Source organism: Ambystoma mexicanum, chromosome 2q (genome assembly GCF_040938575.1).
Source record: "Ambystoma mexicanum isolate Mex_15411 chromosome 2q, UKY_AmexF1_1, whole genome shotgun sequence".
Lineage (NCBI taxonomy): Eukaryota > Metazoa > Chordata > Amphibia > Caudata > Ambystomatidae > Ambystoma > Ambystoma mexicanum.
Window position 1 is genome coordinate 738389872 of NC_090924.1, and position 24553 is coordinate 738414424.

General features: G+C 48.5%; 1 protein-coding gene and 1 long non-coding RNA gene across 8 annotated transcripts in view; one reads left to right on the top strand and one right to left on the bottom strand.

Moving 5' to 3' along the window:
- RNF32 (ring finger protein 32) overlaps positions 1 to 24553 on the top strand; it is a 567839-nt gene that overhangs the window by 118006 nt on the left and 425280 nt on the right. For all 7 annotated transcript variants that reach the window (XM_069647959.1, XM_069647960.1, XM_069647962.1 and 4 more), the window contains one exon: positions 19397 to 19517. In XM_069647959.1, coding sequence (XP_069504060.1) covers positions 19446 to 19517 — 72 coding nt within the window. In that variant the 5' untranslated portion in view covers positions 19397 to 19445. The remainder of the gene's footprint in view (positions 1 to 19396; positions 19518 to 24553) is intronic.
- The window catches only part of LOC138569725 (uncharacterized), a 329355-nt gene that overhangs the window by 91004 nt on the left and 213798 nt on the right, over positions 1 to 24553 (bottom strand). The gene's annotated exons all lie outside the window — the stretch shown is intronic.

A 24553-nucleotide genomic window follows, 5' to 3' on the forward strand; every position in this document is an offset into this window, starting at 1 on the left:
TCAGTCACATCCATCTGGCCACAATCACACCAAACACAGGCAAAACAAGGGTAAGGTGGGTGCGTCACTGAATCTGTGCATTGTCACACACATGAGTCATGCATCCATGGCATGCACAAGTCACAGACATGCAGGTCAGGCACACAGACATGGCTACCATATATGTACCTGGCATCAGCACCCATCCTCACCCCCATCCATGTCCAGGTACAGAGACTGGCATGCTCTCATGTCCCAAATCTGCATAGTGCTCCCCATGCCGCATTTCTACACATGCAACAACCATGTGGGTCACACATCACTGGTCGCACATGCATTACCATGATGTCCCAGCACACATACATGCATACATGGCACATGGCACACATACAGGCAAGTATCATAGAACCAGCACACCGCAACATGCCCTGTCTCACACAGTGATGCTTGGACACTTACCGCTCAACTCCAGACGGGTCTCCCTCTCAAGGATCTGGGCGTGGAGCGCTGGGCGTACGCGTTCCAGGACCCTCTTCTGGATGGAACTCATGTGGCCCCGGCCCCCCTCCACGAGGCGCCGGGCCTTCACAAGGGTCCTGGACCTCAAGTCCTCCCAGCGCTTCTTGATCTTCAAGACGTTGCGGGTTGCCACCCCCTCCGCGTTGATGGCAACCACACAGTCGGCCCAGATCCTCTCCCGTCCTTCCTTGCTGGCGCGGGACGATCCAAAGAGGGCATCATACTGCCCCAGGACATGCTCCACCAGGACACCAACTTCGGTGGCAGTGAAGCTGGTGCCCCTCTGCCCCTCTGGCCTGGGGTTGCCACTGGTGCCAGATGTAGAAGTGCCCGACATGGCAACCCCAGAGGCAGGTGTGGGTGGGCAACTGGGTCCTGGGGCTGGGCTGTGGAGCGATGTAATCCCAGTTGGGAGTCTTCAGTTCCAGCAGGGGTGGACACAGCAACTGGACCCCTGCAGATGGCTGATGTGCAGGCACCAAATGGCAGGGCACGGTGGCAGCAGGCAGGCAGGCAGGCAGCAGCAGATAGCACGTGGGAGGCTGCTCAGGGCACTTGGGGGGCAGTAACTCGGCCTTCGGGGCAGGAGCGTGGTGTTCCGTGTGTTTTCGGGTGGCCAGCTTGATACGGAGTGATTTGGCACGTGAAATTCCTGCACGTCAGCGTGAAATCCGAGGAAAGGCCCTTAGCGCGTAAGTGCGTCAGCACGCATACGCGATTCTATTGGACCAGAGTCCCTCATCGCGTAAGCGCGTCTGACGTGATCCGCACGGGCGTTCCCCACTCAGCACGTGAAGACGGAGCACACGTGGAAATCCTGCACGTCAGAGTGTCATCGCGTGTAATTGGCCAAAAGTGCGCGTACACGCCATTGGCCTATGTACGTGTATTTCATCGCGTGTAATTGGCCAAAAGTGCGCGTACACGCCATTGGCCTATGTACGTGTATTTCATCGCGTGTAATTGGCCAAAAGTGCGCGTACACGCCATTGGCCTATGTACGTGTATTTCATCGCGTGTAATTGCCCAAAAGTGCGCGTACACGCCATTGGCCTATGTACGTGTATTTCATCGCGTGTAATTGCCCAAAAGTGCGCTTACACGCCATTGGCCTATGTACGTGTATTTCAGGGGCGCGCGGCCACTTACACAGGCAAGTACGTCAGCGCACCTGTATGCCTGCAGCGTGGGAATTTCCACACGCGATTGGAGTGGGAACTCGATTCCAGGGGTGCGAGGCTCACACGCTGCCTACTACACGCGCAAGGCATTAATTTGCGCACTTTTCAATAAACAAGCCAGATGCCAGGATGAACATACCGTTCCTAGCAGCAGTGGCAGTGGGCTACCAAAGGAGGATGAGGAGGAGAGTCAGGGCCAGAATATTCACACCCAGAACCAGCCTATTCGGGATGCCTGATGACCAGGTGTATGGGAGGTACAGGTTTCCAGCACACATCATACTGGACCTGGTCAGTGAGTGGGAGGATGACCTCACATCACCCACCCTGTGCTCCCAAGCACTCAGCCCCCTGCAGAAGGTCCTGAATGTACTGCACTTCTTGGCCACTGGATCCTTTCAGCGGACAAGTGCCATAGTGGGTGGTGTGTCACAGGCCACGCAGTCACGCTGCCTACACCAGGTCTTGAACATCATCACTGCACGGCCTTCAGTCCGCAGGCACATATATCTCCCCAGGACTCATGCAGAAAGGCGGACGTGCATCCAGGAATTCTATGGTGTGGCTCAATTCCCCAAAGTGCTTGGTGCAATTGACTGCACACATGTGGCTCTACGTCCACCCAGGGCAACAGAGCACATCTATAGAAACCGCAAGCACTGGCATTCCATCAACGTCCAAGTTGTATGCAATGCCAAGGGAATCATCACATCAGTATATGCCAACTATCCAGGGTCCACCCACGACAGCTTCATCTACAGAATGTCTACCCTATGCCGGGACCTAGAGGCTGGCCAGCATGGAGATACATTGCTGCTTGGTGAGCATGAATGCCACTCCACATGCATGCATGTCAGATACTGGGTCATGACACAACACCACTAATGATACCCATCACCACCTCCGCAGGGGACAGTGCCTACCCTATCAGCCCCCACATGATGACCCCAATCCGGAACCCCACCACGCCACCCCAGGTAAGGTACAACACAGCCCACATTGCTACACGGGGCATAGTGGAGCGCACATTCGGAGTGCTCAAGTCACGCTTTCGCTCCCTTGACCGTTCTGGCGGGCAGCTGTTATATGCTCCCCGAATAGTGTGCAGGATCATAGTGGCAGCATGTGTCCTGCACAACGTTGCAACACGCCGGGGCCTGCCCGTGGACATGGTGGTGCCCCCACATCCACAACCACATGCACGCCCGCTGTGCATGGGAGGGGAAAGGGCACGGGGGGAGGCAGCCCGTACGCAACTGGTGGCCAACTTCTTCACCTAGGAATCACAGTGCTGGCTAGTGCACACTGCTCTGGCACATACCATCTGACAATCAATGATGACTCTACCTGACAATGTCTGAAAATTACTTGACAATGAACTGTCAGATACACATCAGCCTGAGATTGTTAACATGGACGTGTCAATATGTGTGCACCCCTAGCTACACATACACCAGCTATGCATCACAACGCAAAGACACAACTCCATCAATCTAAAATGCATTGCCACAGGCGATTCACTACATGACAACATTGCCATGTCACCCACTCCCTTCACAGTCCCGCCACTGAGGACACCATGTCATGGTATGTGACAGCAAACAAACTGGCCATCACAACATGACACCAGTGTCACAAATAGCAGTGCCCCAAATGGAACATAGCCGCACTTGAGCAGCTAACCGCCCTGGAGCCACTACTACACACCTGTGTAAGAGTAATTTCTATCAAATTACACACCAACCCACCCAGAAGCCCACCCAAACAAGACACATTGCATGTAATCAATGGTAGTCTCATTACCTGATTCAGCTGGTATGTCCTCACCGTCCAGATGTACAGTGATGGCGCCATGCAAAAGTGTCAGTGCACATCTACCGACATGTAGTGTGACTCCAGAGAGTATGCCCTTGTGAAGATCTGTGTGAAATACCTGCAAAACATGAGCAACATATGTAAGTAGAGGCACATATCATACCATCATGCATAGTTAGGTGCAACAACAATGAACACTATGAATGTCTACACAGTATTGACTATGGACTGGCCAACAGCTCATGGGAGTCCAATGTCACCGTGTAATTTGCTGTCACTTGGGCACACCCTTTGCAAGCCCATGGAAACGGAAGCAGGAGAGGTGTGGATGTCTGCTACCCAAGCATCGAAACCAAACTCAGGACAAGCCTGCATGTGCCCAGCCACAATACAGTGTATGCCCAGGTACCCACACAAGGCAACACTCTTGCAAAATAAAAATGAAAAAGAGAAAAAATGGCCATGAAAGGGCCGGCGGGGGGGGGGGGGGCCACCTATGAGGTCCGAGGACAGGATGCACGCCACAATCCACCTGTGTGGATCATGGGAAAGGAAAACACCCCATAGGCTCGTGGCCCACACGGCTACTCTGTTGTGGGAGATGAGTCGCTATGGCTCTGCCCAGACCCTGCAGCTGACTCTGGAGGTGGGGGAGCTGCCTCAGAAGATGGTGTGACAATGGGAGGCAGCCCACGCAAAGCACGAGTTTGCTCCTCCATGGCTGCAAGCAGGCGGGTCTGGTAGTTCTGGTTCTGGGTTATAATCATGCGGAGGTCCCCATGCAGTAACTCCCGGGATGACCTGACCTCCGCACGAGTTGCCTGCATCTCGGCCGAGAGCGTCCGTGTCAGACGCTCCAGCTGCTCCTCTGTCCTTCTATGGGATGAAGCCTCAAGCTCTAACAGGGTCGACCTGAGGTGACGGAGTTCTTCCCTCAGGGCTTCCCTGTGGCGCTGGGACTCCATGGAAAGTGATTCCCGCAGAGTCGCCAGTGCCGCCCGCCTGTCCATGTTGGACGCCAACATATCCTCCCTGTGTGCCTGGCAGATGGACTCTGTAGCCTGCTCCAGTCGCTCCATCAGCCTTTCTGGGGGGACAATGGAAGTGGCCACCCTATCCATGGCCTGTGCAATCATCTCGGATGATGCTGCCTGTTGGGTGGCCATACCGTAGATGGATTGCTCCCATACGGTATTGCCAGGTGGCATACGGCCACCACGTTGACGGGCACCACACCTGCCTGGGGCAAGGCGGACTGCGCCTTGCTGTGCCGGCAAGGCCTCAGGCTGCAGGACTGCATTCCCTCTCTGATCTGCAGCCCCAGGAACAGGATCAGAGATTGGGTGGTGTGGCCCTGCATCCGTAACCACCGGAGGCTGATCTGCCGACACTGACATCCCCATTGAGGCCAATGGCCTGGCTGCAGGTGGGTCGGACAGAGGAGATTCTCTCCCAAGAACACTCACCTGCGACTGCACATAGGTGTCATCCTCCGAGTCTACACCTGAATACTGCTCGGGGGAGGAACCCCCAGAGACACCCCTCGACAGCACGGCCTGCAGCACTTGTGGGTTTTCACCCACAAACACACCACGTCCCTCACTTGTGGTAGGTCGGCCCGGGTTGCCCTCCTGGGACGGCTCCACCACCACATCCCCAGCATCAACAAGTGCTTCGTCCCCTGCAAAGACATGAAAGAGAAAAATGGAAACGGGCATTAGCACCATGGCATGCAACAAGGGCTGATGAACAACATAGGCAGTAGTCCTACGACACATGTCCTACATGACTGGGAGTCCTCCTATGCATTCACCATCACTGGGTCTGTAGGGGAGGCTCAGGGCATACTATGTACTGATTGGAGAGCAACGCCTGCTCACCTTGATGCCTAGCACTGCCATCACACATTGGGCGGTGATTGCCATGTCAAAGGCACATGCCATCACACACATGGCATGTGACATAGCCACCAAGTGAAGAGGGAGAGGAGGGCTACTTTTTTGGATTTCAACCACTCTGGTCCTGACATTGCATCGTCACATCAATTAGTATACATGTTGTACATGGATCTGCTAGTCCAAATTGGCAACGATGCACAGTGCCTTGTCTACATCAACATAATGCAGTAAACATTGTGATTCCACCTCCCCAACACCTGTAACGGAATAATTTTGCATTCGTGAAGCACCGGTCAAGTAATGTTTGTAGGTGCAGCGGAGCACTGAGGGGTGGTGGGGCAGAAGGGGATGCCAGTCAACAATACTACTGGTGCTGGTGTCATTCATGTCACGCAAGTGCAGGGGTGGGTGGCACAATGAAGTGCAAGGGGGAGTGGCGGCTGGAAGTGCTGTACAAGGTAAGTAGGACTTGACGTCAAGGGCAGATGGTGTTAGGCGCAGACAAGTGCTGGGGGGGTGGCCTATAGGGGTACAGAGACAATCATGCTGTGCTGTGGGCTCGGAGGGGACAGGGGAGGTACACACTGCTTCTGGCTCGGCAAGGTCCTTTCAGATTTCTATGTGTCCTGCAGAGTTGTCACATGCCGCAGATATGTGCCCTTGGATTGGGGATCTCATCTTGGTGAGAAGGGTGAGGCGCTATTGCCTTTGGAGCATGTGGCAGGCCAGTTTGCCAGAGGATGGCCATGATGCAGGACATTCCCTCTCTGCCACCCGGCACCTGTGGTTTGGGTTCCCAAGATCCGAGTCATGCCAGGACTCTGCATTGGCATGGGGCTTCAGACAGGTGGTCATGACCGTGGCAAAGACATCCAGTGTACCTGACATGGAGTGGAGCATGGAGTGGGCCCTGTCAGGATGGGAGTGAGCCTAAGGGGGAGCTGGATGGGGGGGAGATTTTGGCAGCATGAGCCTCGACTGACACACACTTCATGGGTCGGAATACCAAGAAGGTGTGTGACAGTGGTGAGGGTGGCTTTGCCTGTGGGGTGTTGAGGGTGAGCTGGGAGGAGAGGAGAATGTGATCACTCCAGGAGAGAGGAGTGCAGAGATGGACGGAGAGGGGAAAGTCAGATGAGATCAGAGCATCAAGAGTGTGCCCTGCAGAATGAGTAGGGACAGACGGGAGTCTAGAGGGTGAGAGGGAGTTGCTGAGGTCACAGAAAGGTCACGTGGGGGCGTCAACAGGCATGCAGGTGGATGCGTACCGCACCAAGGATGAGGAATTCTGTGTCTGGGGACATGAGTGAGGAGGAGAGGTGAGGACACTCAGAAAGGAAGTAGTACATTTGACCAGTTTTCCCAGACACAGTACGCACTGTTTGAGAATGTCAAGGTGTGGTGGACAGAAACCTCACACAAGCCATTCCAGAGTGGAGTAGGTCTAAGTAGGTGTGACAGTGGCAGGAATACCCTCAGGGAAGCCAAGGGCACACCCCCCCTGCACAGTAGTGGCGGGCCAAGGAGAGGGTCAAGGATGCAGACAGAGCTGGCCGTCAGACATGTTTCCATGAGACCAAGGATGTCAAGGTGCATAACCTCATGTAAGTGACAGTTATCGGAGGTATGCCTGATGCAGCCGCAGTGAAAGGAGTGTAATTGTGGAGGAGGTTGACAGCCTTGTAGGACTTACGGGGAGTGCTAGAGATCAGAGGTGCCGCATGTGTAGGAGTTGGAGTGGGAGGCGGAGAAGGTTCATGGGAGGGTGCAGGGAGGCAGTGCAGGATTGATGAGGAGAGAGGAGGGGGGACAGCAGGAGAGGTAAGGAAGTTGATGAGATGTGGGTAGCATTTCTCAAGGAGATTGAGGTTGGCCTAAGGGCCTTGGACTGAGACGCTCCCATTACCATGCACATCAATAGTGGTATCTGAGGATTGGAAGGAGGCCAGGAGTACACCCCAACGGGTCCCACCTATGATGGTGGAAGAGGAGCAAGGAGAGAGGACAGGGACCATGTGAAGGGTCTATGGGACAGGCAAAGGCATGTATGAGCAGATGTCAGTGAGAGTTAGCTTAGAGTAGGCTCAGATGCACTGGTCAGCAATAGGGTGGGTCGCATTGGAGGGCAGGCTGCCCTCATTTGACTTTTGGCAAGCAGGTGTCGTGCGTAGGGCACGATGGTCTGAACTGTAGAAGTCATGGAAGATAGACCATGAAGAGCAGCATGGAGTGTGAGGGAATGGGGCTCGAAACCAGACGGTACCAAAGGACCCAGGAAGGAGGTGGATGTCAAGGCTACATCCACAGTATGACTGCATGTTGGTAGGCATTTATATACAGAGGACACATTAGCATGTGGTATCATTGCATGTCAGGCATGTGAAGATGAAACTTGAATGGCTGGGGGAAAGGAGAGGAATGGTATGTAAGACATCAGATGAATAGACAGGGGAGTATGAGCAACAATGTAGTGACAAAATTACTAATCAAGGGCAACTTCCATGGTGTTGGCCCATATGTGCACTGTTGCCAGTAGGGATAGTGCTGTGGCCAGATGGTGTTGCACTGAACATACTGGATGAGGCACATGGGTGCCACTATCAACTCTGCCACACACCCCCTTGACAGGCACCCAACATGAATGCTTCACACACACACCATGCACATGGATAATACACACATGCATGTGCACTCACCGGATGATGCCTCGTAATCAGGGAGGTCTCCCACACCTTGGAGTTGTCCCTCGGTGACGTAGGATCCAGCTACGGACTCGTGTGGTGTGAGTTCTATTTCCTGTGCTGGGGACCCACCTCCAGTCACCAAGGTTGCGGCATGACTTGAGGCCAGCTTATCCTTTGCCCTGCGCTTAAGGTCATTCCAGCGCTTCTGGCAATCACTAGCTGTGCGCCTCACTACTCCAAGGGCACTTATTCTGTCAGCAATGGTCTGCCAGTGTGCCTGGCGTCTGGCATGTGTGGTCTTGGACCCTGCAACGATGACCATTTCCCTATCATGATCTGACACATACTGAACAAGTGCATTAAGTTCGGCGTCTGTGAAGCTTGGCTTCCTTGATGGGCCGGACTGTGCAGCCGTGTCTGGGACATCAGCCTGTGCCGGACGTGCACTCTTCCTCTTGCGCTTGGAAGGGGGTGGGGATCCAGAGTGTCCTACGCCGCTGTGGACACTAGGGGCAGGAGCCGTGGTGGACTCTGTACTGGGTGTGTGTGATTGCCCACTCAGCATGGGAGTAGGTGCAGGCATTGGGGGTAGTGGGATGGGGTCAGGCCTGATCTGAGGTGCATGAACTAGGACCGACACAGTCTTGGCAGGGTGTATGAGAGGTGGGGTGGATTGAGCCACACCCTGGCTACGGGGGCCAGCAGATGACCTATCTGGCATAGATGCGCGTGCCCTGATGACACCAATGTGCACCGGTGCACGTGCAGTGGACCTGCTGACCTGGATGTCCGCGATGGAATCACCCTCGGACAGGTCTGGTGCCACAATGGCCTGGTCCGACATGGGCTGATCAGGGTTGGTATCAGCCACATGACTCTCAACTGGGGGGGGGGGGGGGGCATGGGTGTCCCTGACTGTTCCTCCAGACTGGGGGGAACAGGGGCGCCCTGCAAGTCACAACCACGTCCCCTGTTGGATCCTCCACGGCCACCACGTGTGGCTCGGCCACCTTTGCCACCCTTACGGCTTGCACGCCTCCCAACCATGGCACTGATGGTATTGTGCGTATGGGAGTGGGTGTGCACAATTGTCCTGGGCAATTGGGTGTCAAAGGGGTTGGGTACCAGATGGTATTCGTACCCTAGTGCAGTGACAAGGCTATATGACACCCCTGGGGAAAGATGACGGGTCACGCAACGCACAGGCACCCCAAAAAAGTTAAGGAACGTGCACAATACCCCTCCTAGACCACGTGTGCTGATGGAAAACCCTGCACTACGCTGTGGCATCCAGTAACACAATGAACGTATGCGTGTCACACGCGGCCTAGATTGACCTCTGAAGGGGTAGGCTACACACGGGGCAAGCACAGATGTTAGATACGTGCGTGACTCACCGTCTGCCAGGTAAAAGAGCGTGAAAAAATAGCACTTTTGGTTGGCAACACCCCCGCCAAAAGAAGAGGTGTACGCTGTCTGAGGAGACAGGACAACTGTAGAAGGGGACACTGTTTGAGGGAACAGGCCCAGGAAAACCAGTACAAGAGGAAAAAGAGAAAAGAGCTGTCAGAGGTAACAGGGAGTACGAACTGGAAACGCCGTGAAGTAAATCGCGTGTGAAACGACAAGAAGTACCGAATTCACCCACTCGCTCTCCACGAAAAGCACGTACAAGGAAATTGTGTTCAACACTACCTTTTATACAGGCCCACACGTACATCGTCACTTACGGCGTGTACGTGCTTGGCCCATTTTCACCAATCACACGCTTTGGCACTCCTGCGTGTAGCTCTCTTTTCACCAATCACACGCTTTGTCACTCCTGCATGTGTATCCTTTTTCACCAATCACGCGCTTCGACACTCCTGCGTGTAGCTCACTTTTCACCAATCACACGCTTTGTCACTCCTGCATGTGGATCCTTTTTCACCAATCACGCGCTTCGACACTCCTGCGTGTCGCTCACTTTTCACCAATCACACGCTTTGACACTGCACGTGCAGGTAACTATTGACGCACATATGCTGGTGACGGGTTTTCGCGCGATGAGTGTGGGGTTTTCAGGTGCAAAATCACTCCCTATCAGGCTGTCCACGCGTTCTAACACGAAAGACCACGCTCCTGGCCAGGAGGCCAAATTTAAGTCCCCAAGAAGCCTGAGCACGCTCCCACCTGCCATCGGCTGCTGCCTGACTGCCTGCTGGCCACGTGCCCCACAGTGCTGGTGGGTGGGGGTGGTGGGAGACATGGGTGGGGGCCTGGTGGAGGGTGCCCCTGGTGGATGGGGGTTGGGGGTGGTGGGAGACATGGATGGGGGCCTGATGGCAGGTGCCCCTGCACTGCTGGGGGGTGGGGGTGGTGGGAGACATGGGTGGGGGCCTGGTGGAGGGTGCCCCTGGTGGATGGGGGTGCAGGAGGACATGATCAGGTGTGCAGGGTAGTCCACTGTTTTGTGGGCTGCCTGCAGGGGCCGGGGAGGGTGTACAGGGTACACCTGTGGGGGCCCACCCAGCCTATTCGCATGTGATAATTCCCACGCACCCCTGTGATACACGTACCCTGGCCAATCGCGTGTTGAACTTCCCGCTACCCCTGTAATACACGCACCCTGCCTGTTCGCGTGTGATGATTCCCGCGTACCCCTGTAATACACGTTCCCTGGCCTATCGCGTGTTCTACTTCACGCGTACCCCTGTAATACACGTTCCCTGCCCAATCGCGTGTTGAACTTCCCGCTACCCCTGTAATACACGCACCCTGGCTGTTCGCGTGTGATAATTCCCGCGTACCCCTGTGATACACGTTCCCTGGCCTATCGCGTGTTCTACTTCACGCGTCCCCCTGTAATACACGTTCCCTGGCCCATCGCGTGTTGAACTTCCCGCTACCCCTGTAATACACGCACCCTGGCTGTTCGCGTGTGATAATTCCCGCGTACCCCTGTGATGCACGTTCCCTGACCTATCGCGTGTTCTACTTCACGCGTCCCCCTGTAATACACGTTCCCTGGCCCATCGCGTGTTGAACTTCCCGCTACCCCTGTAATACACGCACCCTGGCTGTTCGCGTGTGATGATTCCCGCGTACCCCTGTAATACACGTTCCCTGGCCTATCGCGTGTTCTACTTCACGCGTCCCCCTGTAATTCACGTTCCCTGGCCAATCGCGTGTTGAACTTCCCGCTACCCCTGTAATACACGCACCCTGGCTGTTCGCGTGTGATGATTCCCGCGTACCCCTGTGATTCACGTTCCCTGCCTAGTCGCGTGTAGTACTTCCCGCGTACTCCTGATTTGGAGATTGCCCGCTTTGCTTTCCTTGTTTGCCTGCCCTGTGAAGTGGTCCGGGGTTAGCGCAGCCCTTAGCGATGATTTAGCGCTTTTGATGGCTTTTCCGTGCGCGAGGGCGTTCTTGGGGGCGTTACTGGCGCTGCTGCAGGCTCGCTGCGATTCTCTGCGCCACGGCTGTTTTGGGAGCTTGAAATCCATGAATACGCTGTGCGCGGAAATCTGTTTTAGCGCACGTGCCTGGCGCAGACTATCGCAGGCGCACGCTGTGCGCCAGCCGCGTGCGCTACTTGTGCGCTGGATTCTATGAATTACCCTGTTAGTGTTTGACTTTTTGTGGTTGCATGCAGTTTTTTCATGACATGGGTAGTTGGAGCAGACATTTTTTTCGATCACTGTGATAAAAGAAAGGATCACATGTTAGTGTAGGTAGTTTATAATGTGTATTGCATTGCATAGTAGACATTTCTGTATTTTGTCAACCCTCATAGTTAGTACTTTAGAAGTACTATAGTTCAAACGGTGTACTGTGAAATTTGCTCATTTCCCGTGTTTGTACATTAAATCATTGGGTCTGTGGGAAAAAATCCATGCTGGATTAAAAAAATACCTTGGTACGTTGTGGTACAATATATTTCTTTCATTATTTTCAAAAGGATTAATTGAATAGGTGTATGGTTTTTGATTTGGAAGTGGTGGTAGTATTGTTGCAATTAGATAGCAGTTGGTGTATTCTAATTGTTTATTTCTTTTTCTATTTTAGTGGTATTCATTTATCTGTTTGCTTGTTGAAAATCTTGGGGCAGTTAGATACCTGTTGGCGTAGTTCTGAAGTTGAAGTTTTGTTGATGTTTATACACAGATCAGTTATTAAATGTTGGTTTTAAGACTATTAAGTAAGCGTTTACAAAATGTGCTGGTAATATCTGCTTGAGAGTAATGGTAGTATCATTACATTCGAACCAACCACAATTCTTTTTTATATATTCAGTGTAGTGACCTGCATTGGTTGTGGCTCCTACGTGGTAAATTATACCTATTGTTGTGAAGGTTTTCTTACCAAGTGATACTTGTCCATGTGTGAAACCAGTCAGCTTGCACTTGTTTTTGGTACCATCTGCATTGTAACGTAAAAGCATTACTATTATGTATTTACTATGTGTCTGTATTTGTAAAGTGGAGCGATTATCTGAATTGCAAGTAGTACATAATCTGCCATGGTTTGCATTTTGTACAAGTTACTGAAATGGAATGGATTCACAGTTAGGTATGGAAACATACACAAGGCGTTCATTAGGAACCTCTTCTTGTGCGAGATGGCTGCAAAGAGTGCATGTATGTTTCCACATGTATGAAATCTGGAAGATTTGATTTATAGGTATGTTTTAGTTTTCTAGTACTTGTAATAAGTACATTAGACATTCTTGTGGATCTTCTTGTGTGTTTATCGTGAATTCGACCATTCCAGCACAGTAGTCCAATTTCTGCCTTATTCCAGAAACACTAAGTGTTGTCAGGATTGTTGCTTGAATTTCTATGAAGGACTAACATTTGCAAACACAATTGGTCTGCCCCGTGTAAGTAAATGTTGTCAATTATTGGTGGCAATTGAAATATAATATTGATTGCTACATTTGCATAGCAATTTACACCAGTTGTATTTGAAAATTTGAATGGACCTGATAGTTCTGTGTCCAAGTCATTTGTTCGAAGTGCTCGTTGTTTCTTTGAAGAGGTAGTTGACTTTTGTTTCTGCAGTAGATTCTTCTTTTTGTTTCTGCAGTAGATTCTTCTTTGGTTGTTGTCCTTGGTGAAGTATTAGCTGCTTTTAATTTCTTTGGAGGAATTGCTGTGAGATCCTGCATAATTTAAGTCTGAAGTAGTTTTCTTTTACAAAGTTTTGCTTTTTGCGGAACAGGATATGTTTTAGATGGGGGTGTAGAGTGAACACAATCTATTGTATTCTAGATTGCAAGGAATATCAGCATTTACTTTACTTGCATCAAAGTTGATTAGAAATAGTCTGTCAAGTGTACGTAAGTGTGATAGTGCTACAGAGCTCATGCCTTCTGTAAACTCTGTGCTACCAATATCTATCAATGCTTTATCTAGGGTAAGGCCTGGTGATTTGTGATTGGCGACTGCGTATGCTAGAGTTAGAGAAAATTGTTCTCTGCGTACATACATGTCTTTGAAAAGAAGGAAGCGGGCTATTGAGCGTCCTATCCTTTTAACTTCTGATAGTTTGTCAAAGAAAATATCGACAAACTGAATGTTGTTGTCACGTGGGTATGTTTGAAATCCAACAACTGTACCAAGTGCTCCATTAACTTGACCTTGGTCCACGTCAAGCTTACGTTTAAGCATTACTCCACAGTTTAAACATAATTTTAATATTTTTCCAAACCAGCTGTGTTAGAGATAGAGTTTTCTAATGTATTTAGCCTTGTTGTGGCTTGTTGACACATGGGAAGTGTACGTCCAGTTTGTCTGTGGAGCAAATTTGACGTATTGCTTGCATTTCTTTTTTTAACATTGTTTCATTAAATTTTGAACAGCTTGCAAGAGTTTTGTCTGCTAATTGTTCCATGACATCAATAGCCCATGCGTTATGGCCATAGAGTGCATGGATGTGCCTGGTTTTTAATATAGATTGTGCTTCTTGAGATAGTAAACCAACTCTAATACTTTTTAAAATATTGGCGTATGTGAGACTGCAGACTGACGCAAGTTTTCAGGTAATTCTTTGTATTGGAAATGTTGCCAAAGGTTGACATTTCCTATGCTGCCAAGAGCTTTACGACATATTTTATGCCCTAAGGTTTTAAAAATAGGTTCACCTTTAACTGGTGTTAATTGAAGAAGAGCTCCGAAAATTATAATGTGTTTTCCTCCAAAGAGTTCTTCATAGTCTGTTTTCAGGACCTCTTGTAATCTGAGGTGAATGAAGGCTAACATTAGATTGGAAACCATACTTACCTCATCTATTAGCAGCATTTTCATTTGTTTGAAAAAGTTGCGTAGTTCCATTGCAGCTTCTGAAGAAAGTTTTTAATAGTCTAAAATGTTTTGGTGTTCTACTTGAAGGAGTAGTAATCGGTGTAAAGTGACACCGCCTATGTTGTAGGCAGCTAAACCTGTGGGGGCAGTTAAAACAGCTGACAGTTTGTTGTTTGTCAATTGTTGGAGGAACTTGCTGATGATTTTGATTAAGAACGTTTTGCCTGAACCAGCTTGACTACTCACTTATAGCAGTATAGGTTTGTAGATTTTGCAGGTACAATTTTTAATTTCATGCTGCACACCATGTTCAATTGGTTTTGTTACTTCTTGGAAAATGCTACGCTGCTCATTGTTTAGCTGTGATTTTAGTACAGCAAAGTCTTCTGTTGATTGCTCATACTGACACATGGTGTTTTCTACTTTTGTCATGGCTAATTCTGCCTCATTTGCTATTAGTGGCTGTCCAAGTGGTTCCAGGCTTCCCGTTACAGAAGGTTGACTACTGTCAGGAGTGTCCACATCTAGTTGTGCCTGTTCTTCTTCTTGTTGCTGTTCATTGTGCAACATTGTTTTGTACTGTGCAAAGTTTACATCTGTTATAGTGCTTTCATTTGATTTGAAAGCGTCTTCATAGGAGTCATAGGTATCTAGTAAATCTTCTTCTTTTCTCCATGGTTTAAAATGTTGTAGCAGGGACATGTAATACAGTTCTTTATGTTGAGGAGTTTTTAATGAAAATTTGATCTGATAAATTAAGCTTCGTTTGGGAAGTTTCACTACGCTGCCTTCAAAATTTCCACTCTGTATCTATCTTCTCATCTAGTTTAATATTATTTTTGTATGTTAAGTTTTGGGCTATGTGGTGTAGACACATGGTTTCCAAAGTGGTACTTCTGTTTGGGTAGTATATGTCTAGTAAGTTGTTTTTCAAAATGTCTTGGCTGTTGGGATCATTTTTGGCTATTGTTTCTATGTCTTCATATGATTTGAGAACTCTTTTTCTATATTAAGCAGGACCAAGGCTTAGCCATACTATATTTTCAGATTTTCCATACAAGGCAGTACCGGTTAAATGGTCTGCAGCTTCATAGCAGCCACATTCTCAATGGGAGAGCATTTTTATGCCTAAACTGTACAATCTCTGTGATAGAGGTTTGTCAGATGATATGTCATCCCAGAGGTCTTGGACTTCTGTTTTTTCTGCTTTGGTTAAGTAGGCTGTGACATATCGTGCAACTGCAGTGGAATTGTCTGCAATGTACTGCACATCTATATTTGCATTCCATAGGAGTGCAATAATTGCATTGTAATCATTGATGTATTTTGATCCTTCTGTTCTTTTTATATAATATGTGTTCTTAGGTGATTTACCTTTGACACTATAGGGGTCATTACGACCCTGGCGCTAAGGGGTTAACAGCGCTGTAAAAGGCAGCGGCGCCGTTAACCCCTTAGCGCCTAATTACGAGGTCCCTTTGCGGCTCCCGACCTTAACGGCTGGTCTGAACCAGCCGTTAAAGTAGGGACCCGCAAAAGGACCTTGAAGGTAATTACGGTACCGCAATTCGCAGTACCGTAATTACCACCTTCCCCATTCCCATTGAGCCCTATGGGGCAAAAATGGGAATGGGAATGGGGAAGGGCCAATGGTGAAATGGGGAATTACCGCCCTGCCAACCTTGGAATGGGGTGGTAATTCCCCATTGCACCATGGCGGACTCATTACAATACCGGCAGCAACCATGGTGCTAATGGCCTATGTCTAACTGAAGATATGAAGTTGTTTACTTGACCTGTTGTTGAAACTGGTCTAGGGAAACCAAAGCGGCATTTGGTGTAGTATTTCCCTTTGTTTTTATATTTGCGATGACAATACTTCCCACATTTGTGTCTTTGAAATTGTAAAATTTGTGCATGAAGGTCACTATGGGTCTCATTACGAGGTGGGTGGTAAGGGATTACCGGCACCGGTAGGGCACCGGTGCCGGTAATCCCTTACCGCCCTACTACGAGTTCCCTTTGCGGGCCCTCCCTTAACGCCTGGTTTTTCAAGGCTATAAGGACTGGACCCGCAAAGGGACTCTGGAGCTCTACCGTTATTAGCACCTTCCCCATTCCCATTGAGCCCTATGCAGGCTCAATGGGAATGGGAAAGGGCCCTGGTGAATGCAGGAATTACCGGTCCTGCCAACGTTGGAATGGACCGGTAATTGCTCCATTCACCACAGCGGAGATTGAACGAGTTTGGAGGCAGCCATGGCGCTAATGGCGCCATGGCTACCTCCAACCTCGTAATGAGGCCCTATGTGTCGTTTGTGAAGGGATTTCACAAGTGACATATTTTTGGATGAACTGCATAACAGTGGCATCACTGTCCTGACCAAATTTAGGAGCATCTTTAATCCACAAAAGCTTGTGGATGTGTGGTGCTCCTCTGGCTTGGTATTCTTTTCTCCAAAAGAAGTGTTGCACTCCTCCGAGGGGAGGAACAGTTTTATTACAAATGAAGTGTAGCATAGCAATGAAGCGATGATGGAAATATCTTGATACATTTACAGGATCTAGAGAGCAGAGTTCACCTGGTGTTTTTATATCTATATCTTGTTTTTGTTTGCTATGCGTAGGAAATAGTGTAAATCTCCCATGCATATTCTGCACAACTTAATGTCACAAACCAAGTGGTTGGGCTAAGGTTTCTTATCATATAACGTACATCTTCGTGACGTTGGAACCTGTATTCGTACAACGCATGTTTGCTAAAAGATTTGTAATGCTTGACTGTAAAACCTAATCTTTTCTTGCACTTTTTGTAGTAATTGCGTAGCTGACATGACATATTTTGAAAATTGGTACATGATTTTAATATGTGTGCAACTCCATAGCAAAGAGTTGCTAGTTCACTTTCAAAGAGAAGGCGGAATATGTATTCCACGTTTTGTCTGAATCTGGGCTCTTCAGAATACATTCATAAAGAGCGGTATTCTGATGCTGTTATTTGTGTGGGTCTATCATCGTACCTTCCTCCTTTTCCAGTAGGAAAGAGTAGAGGAAAGGCATGTGCTTCTATACTTTTTTCCCATATGCTGATTGGAGATCTTTCGGCTTGTCGCATTTGGTACGTTTCAGTGCATCATCTATGGTGTCTTTAGAGTGTAATGGGTGAATTGTATAATGGTCTAAAATATTGGATTCTGTAGCAGGATCTAAAAGTTGAACTTGACCAGTTTCTGATGAGTCTTGAATTATTTCAGTGGTTCCTCTCAAGTGTTATTCAATATTTATTTCTTTGTAGTATTCATTGTTGTCTTTTAGATATTGCAGGGCTAGTCTAACTTTATGTAGGTCCACAAGTTGTTTCCAACATTTTTTGTCTTTTGTAGGTACACCATTTCCTAAGATAATTAAAGATTGATCTATTGGGCGTTGCACTCCCAGAGTGTGTACATTTCCTTTGAGATGTAATGGCAAATAAACTACCTTGCCACAAATGCCTTTCAGTAATTCAGAGGAAGGTAGTTTTGCTGTTTTTGGTTGAAGGCGTATTATTGCTTGAACTCGAATGGCGAGGCCTGGTATCAAAAGCTGAAGCAGCCAAGGTCTGTTTTATATTCTTGAAGGCAGTGAACGTTTGAAGCTGAATCATCTCTTTTTAAGGTGCAAAGAAAGTTTTATTCATTTAAGAAATTTAAATGCTGCAAAATGGACCAGATCGTGGTCTCCTGTCACATGAACCAAAGATGGAAATAGAATTCAGCGTGGAGTCCTAGAACAACGATGGTGAAAGCCGGTACTCCCATGTATTCCCACCTACAAGGATACTTTGCAAGGCCAAATTCAAAGACAATCTGCATGGCAGAAGGCTTGGGTGAGGAGAGATGTTGGGGTAGTTGCGTGGGGAGGTAAAGTCAAGTTCACCTCCTGGCACCTGGGTATGAGCTTATGCACTGCTAAGTGAACCGAATGTTCCATACAGCATGAGCATGCCAACCAATTGTAGAGGGCCGTATAACGAAGGGCCTTATAGTTTAAGAGCCACTGATATACTGTGCACTTAATAGTGTTAAAGATTACATGTTTTTAGAGGTAGGCATACGTTGTCCACCTGATAGTAGATAGCCAATCACAATCCCAGCTCGTATGGAAAGTATACTTAGATGTTCCCCTTGAACCTATGACAATCCCTTGTAGGTTTTTCTTATTTGCCACGTAGTATGATGTCAATGCTGACATATTATTTGCATATAAGGATATTTTTTATGAGAAATGCATTGAGTGCTCGAGCGAATGCCCATTGATCTCTGTTATAGGTAATTGTAATTAAAACAGAACCTTTGCCATCTTCTTGAGTTGATATGATTATTTGGTGTCAGAGTTACTCTGCATCCCTATCCATTGCATGCATGATACCCATTGCAAAGGGCCATATGCTCACTGGCGTACAGGAATACAAAAGAAAGCAGAACAAAGATCTAAAACTATAAAGTGTGTTGCTGTCAGAGGACTATAAGAGAGCATGATCGCTGGGCTTGGGACAACAGGGAAGGACAGTTGTACTCTGGAGTTCACTGCCTTAAGTTCTTAGGCAAAGCTGTAAATATCTCTCCCTGGCTTCTTTACTAATCATATCTATGAATATCATGGGCTACTGATCAGAACTATTATTCCCGGTTTCTGGAGTTATTGTACTACTGGGGCTATACCCTCTACAACCTTTGGGCGCAGTTCATACTGGGAAATTCTGGGTAACAGTTTAGACTGAAACTTTAATGTATTCATGTTTTGCATTGCGAATGCTGCCAACTTCATTGTCATGTATTGACCAAAGGGAACTTGGGACCAATAGGGCTTTAAGCTCCAGGCATACAATGACTGTCTTAGAAGTCTAAGAACTTCTTAATGCAGAGAAATTGTGAACTTTTGATCAAAGCACATACAGATGCAGTTATGTTGTTTATCTTCTGCTCTTAAACTGTAATTCCAGCTTTCAGGACTATTAAGATTGCATACTTGTTTTTGTGTTTATTTTACAGTATTTGGCTTACACCTATCTCTGTCAGATTTCTTGGAGCTATCTGAGCAATGGAGCATCATAAAAAGATGACATTCAGAAGTTCCAACCCTTTAGACTCTGATCATAAAAAGACATGCAAGGTAAATTCTCCGTTCATATTTGTCTCCAAAGCAGGTACATAAATTATAGACATTTTAATCATGTGTTTTCTATAAAGCGTTCACTGCCACAGTATTGCTGGTTTATGCCCCTGTGAATACTAGTTGTATGACCTATTTTCGTGATGCTAAATGTTATTATGATTGGTGTTGGTGATCTGTTATGATGGACTCCTCCATTCTGCATTGAATCATTGTGTAATGAAGACTAGTGTGTTGCCCCGGAGCTACCCTCCTGGCTGTACATTGACACACATGTATTTACTATGATCTTTCATAGTCTCCTGTTAAACTGTACAGGGAAATGTATTGATCATTAGCTCTCGTACTGACTTGGTCAAAGTCCGTGGCGGACCCAGGGAAAGCATTGGGGGTCAGTAGACAGGTTGGGTTTGCTTTCAGATCTGATGCAGACCACCCCGCCTCATTTCACATCAAGAAGTGAAATTGTTGTAACAGATGCCCTATGAGGAGTGCTTAAGCCTCCGCTCTCTGCCCGCAGGCACAGAAACCTGCCTCTGCCAACTGTCGCAGTGATTGTGCTTTGATAGCCATCTCTTGCCTAACAGCTCCGTTAAAATGCCTGAAGCTCTCTGCTAAAATGTCAAAAACCCAGACAGTTCTTATCACAACCCCCTCTTAGCCTGGAGCTAATTTGCAGCCAAACTTTCCTCACAAGAGCGCAATCTGCAGAGGCGCGATAAAACACCTGACAGACCAGGGGCTTGAGTGAAAAGCCAGGAGCAGCAGCAAAAGAGCTAGAGGAAACAACAATAATAGCTGTTCAGTACTTTCATCCAAGGTACCAACCGTGTCAGATTACGCCCCCCTTTTTCCCATTCTTACCTGCTCCGTGAAGAACAAGACCAGAAACCTACTTGGCCACACAGGGTGAAGCAGAGTGAAAACAAGGTAAGGAAATTCCAGAAATAGTCTTGCAGTCCCAATAGAACAGGCTTACAACAGTTCTTGTCTTTCTGCACAGATTCCTGGTGTTAGTGGAAGGAGTGACCCAAGAAGGAAACAGGAGAGCGTCCACAACAGTCACCGATGAACAATCCTCACAAATCAGCAGAGCGTCCAGTAAGGGTAGGTAAGTGAGTCCGTGTATGGAGGTGTGGAGGAGGGACAAAAAAGGCAATGATAGGAGAGGAAGGAAACGAAACTGGAAAGAGAGAGAAATAAAGGTAAGCAAAGGGTTCCAGGTGGAAATCAGGAGGTTCTTGACCAAGTATTCAGAGGCGATTACGCCGGGATGCAGAGTTCCGGAATAACAACGGGACCAAACAATCAGCAGAAGAAATCCAGGTAACGTATGCCACATCGGGGTAGCAGGAGGTAATCCAAAGGGACCGGGTACCAGAAATCAGGGGCACTCCAAGAGATGAATCCATAGAAACAGGCCAAGAAGTCAAGGACAGGATTTTACAACGAAGAGAATGACAGGAAATCAATGCTACTAAACTGCCCGTAAAACTCAGTTAAGGAGCAACTGCTCCGTGCGCAGATAGAATATGTAGACTACTCGCGTACAGATGCGAGACGACGGCCTGCGCACGTCATATGACCTCAGTGTCTGGCTCGAGCACTAACGTGGCATGCTGGACGTTGCAGTCCGCACTGAACTGCCGTGTTTTCGGCATTGGCCCAAACGCCAAGGGATCTTCCAAGTGATTGGGGGAACACCTGCAAGCTTTTGTGATCTTATATGGGGTCGGGTCACGACAGTACCCCCCCCCCCGCAAAGGGCATCTCCCCCCGGAACCCCATAGGCGCTTTCACCAGAAAGAGCGTAAAAGTCGAGGAGCATGTAGATTGGAGGCCGGTTCCCAAGTCCTGTCTTCCGGACCATAGCCCTTCCAATCAATCAAATAATAGCGTGTCCCTTTCCTTACTTGTGTGTCCAGAATTGCGTGAACTTCGTATTCTTCCTCACCTTGTACCCTCAGTGGAGCAGGAGATACAGGGAGTCGAGTGCCAGAAATATAAGGACGGAGTAAGGAAACATGAAACACAAGGTGTACACGCCGACTTGAAGGGATTTGCAGATGAACAGCAGATGGATTGATGCACTGCGAGACCTCATAGGGGCCAAGGTAGCATGGCAAAAGCTTCTTCTTGCCCTGAAGAGTAAGGTGCTTGGTCGACCACCATACCCGGTCACCCGGAGTGTAAACAGGGGCCGGAGAGCAATGCTTATCCGCTTCTTCCTTAGTGCGACGCTGGGCAGCTTGAAGGTGACAAAGAACAGAGGTACGTATAGAGAGCAATGAATCCTTCATTTTCTTAGCAGCAGGAACCCGGTCCAGAGAAGGAAGGACGGTTGGTAGAGTCCTCAGGTATAGACCATACAGAGCATGAAACGGAGAACATGCCACTGAAGAATGTCAGGAGTTATTGTATGCAAACTCAGCAATACCCAAAGCAGACAACCAATCCGACTGATGTTGTAGACCTAGACAACGGAAGTACTGCTCCATGATGTCATTAGTATGTTCTGTCTGCCCGTCCGTCTGCGGATGGTATGCTGAAGACAGACGAACATCGATGCCCTGAGCATTGGTTAATGCACGCCAGAAACGTGACGTAAACTGTGACCCCCCCTGTCTGATATCACCATTGTGGGTAGTCCAGAAAAGCAGACTATATTGTCAAAAAACAAAGAGGCCAGTAGGGAAGACGATGGGATACCTGGGCACGGAATGAATCGGGCCATTTTGGTAAACTTGTCCACAACTACTAGTATTGCCATCTTCCCCTGAACCATAGGAAGATCCACTACAAAATGAAGCGTAACCATGTACCACGGGTGCGGAGGTAAGGGCATATTCATCAAAAGACCGACTGGTTTACCTGGTTGATTGAGTACAGACAGCACATGTGGCAACGTACAGATCGACTTCTTTTTTTTATCCCGGGCTACCAACACCATCGGCTTAATAACTCATGAGTTTTGGTCCGGCCTGGGTGTGCTACCAGTTTGGAGTCATGAGACCACACAAGTGCTATTCTCCTTGTCTTGTTGTCTGGCAGATACAAGAGGCGATGAACATAAGGAAGACCGACACCAATGTAGCCCCCAATTCCTCAAGAGAGGAAATATGATCCTTGGCCCACTGTCGAACCAGATCTAAAAGTGATGGAGAGGCCGCACAAACACAGACCACTGACCCAGTTGGTAAAATCTGTGTTGCCGGTTTATCGGTGGTGCAATCAGTACCAATCCGGGGCAGGGCATCTGCCTTCCTGTGTAGGGGGTCGGGACGATAGGTCACGGTGAAATTAAACATCGTAAAAAAAAGGTGCCAGCGTATTTGTCGGGCATTAGTACACTTGGCTTGCGATAGAGCTTGCAAGTTCCTATGATCGGTGTATACCGTAAGATGTCGGGCACCCAACAGATGGTGTCTCCATTCCTTAAATGCAGCCCGTATGGCCAAAAACTCCCTGTCCATTATCGTATAATTGCATTCAGCAGGGGACAACTTCCGGGAGAAAAATGCCACGGGGTGCAATTGCTGTGTAGAAGGGCAGACTTGCATGAAAAACTCATTTTTCCAGTTTTGCATACAAAGAGTTTTCCCGTAAACGTTGCAAGACAGAGCAGACACGCTGAATGTGTTGGGTCAGGTCATCAGAAAAAATCAAGATATCGTCCATATATACCACTAAATAACAATCCAGCATATATCTGAAAATGTCATTGACAAAATGCTGGAAGGTGGCCGGGGCATTACAAAAGCCAAAGGACATTACACAGTATTCATATAGACCGAACTTGGTTTTGAACGCGGTCTTCCACTCGTCCCCCTTTCGCATCCTGACTAAATTGTAAGCCCCTCTTAAATCCAGCTTGGTAAAGATGGTGGAAGAGGTCGGCTTATCAAGCAATTCGGATATCAAAGGCAGTGGATACTGGTTTTTCACAGTAATTTTATTGAGAGCTTTATAGTCCACAGAAGGACGTAGGTCCCCCTCTTTTTTTGGTACAAAAAAGATGGGGGACGCTGCAGGAGAGCGAGATGGCCGGATATGCCACAGCCGAAGGGCCTTGTCTACGTATTCCCGTAGATAGTCCTCCTCTTTTTGTGTCAGGGAGTACACTCTGTCGTATGGAATCACTACCCCAGGGACTAAATCAATCGGGCAATCATAACTTCGGAGCAGAGGAAGTTTTTCAGACAGTTTCTTGTCAAAGACGTCGATATACTGTCTGTATACCGCTGGTAGTTCTGGGGTAGATTCCTGCAACGTGGCATGGACCGAGGAAACGTTGGCCACCATAGCCAAACAAAACATTGTTTCCAGCAAAACTCGGAGGAAAAATGCACCGTTTGTTGGGTCCAATCAATGACAGGGTTATGTGTTTGTAACCAAGAAAGGCCAAGAATAATCTCGAACTGTGGAGCTGAGATGAGGTCAAACACAATATACTCTGAATGACCTTCCAAAGTTGACATCTGAAGAGGCCCAGTCTGTTATGTTATTTGCCCTGATACCAGACGGGAACCATCGACGGCATGTACTTCCTCCGGGATCTCTTTGATGGTAGTCGGTAATCAATGCCGACCAACCAATTGGACGTCCATGTAGTTTCCACTGGCGCCAGAGTCAATCATGACTGGGCTGGAAAATTATTCAGAACCAGGAGCGGAAAAGCACATATGAAGAAATATGTGAGAGGAGGAACAACTGACCCCTGAGCCTTGTATATGTTGACTCGTCCTGCAGGCTCGGGTTAAGGATGAGTCTTGGCATTTCCCGCCAATCTTTTGGTACAGACGCAAATGTAGTGACCTGCCTGGCCACAATAGAAACAAAGGTTGTGAAGCACGCGTCTTTCCCGTTCCGTCTTGGATAAAGGTCCTCTGATCGCCCCTATCTGCATGGGTTCCGCTTCACCAGAAGCGCTAATAGTACCAGCGTCTGATTTTCCTGAAGTGCAGAGATCTGGGATCCTGCGTTCTCCGCATCTCTGCCGCTGTCTGGCATCCACCTGCAAGGCTAGGTCCACCAGT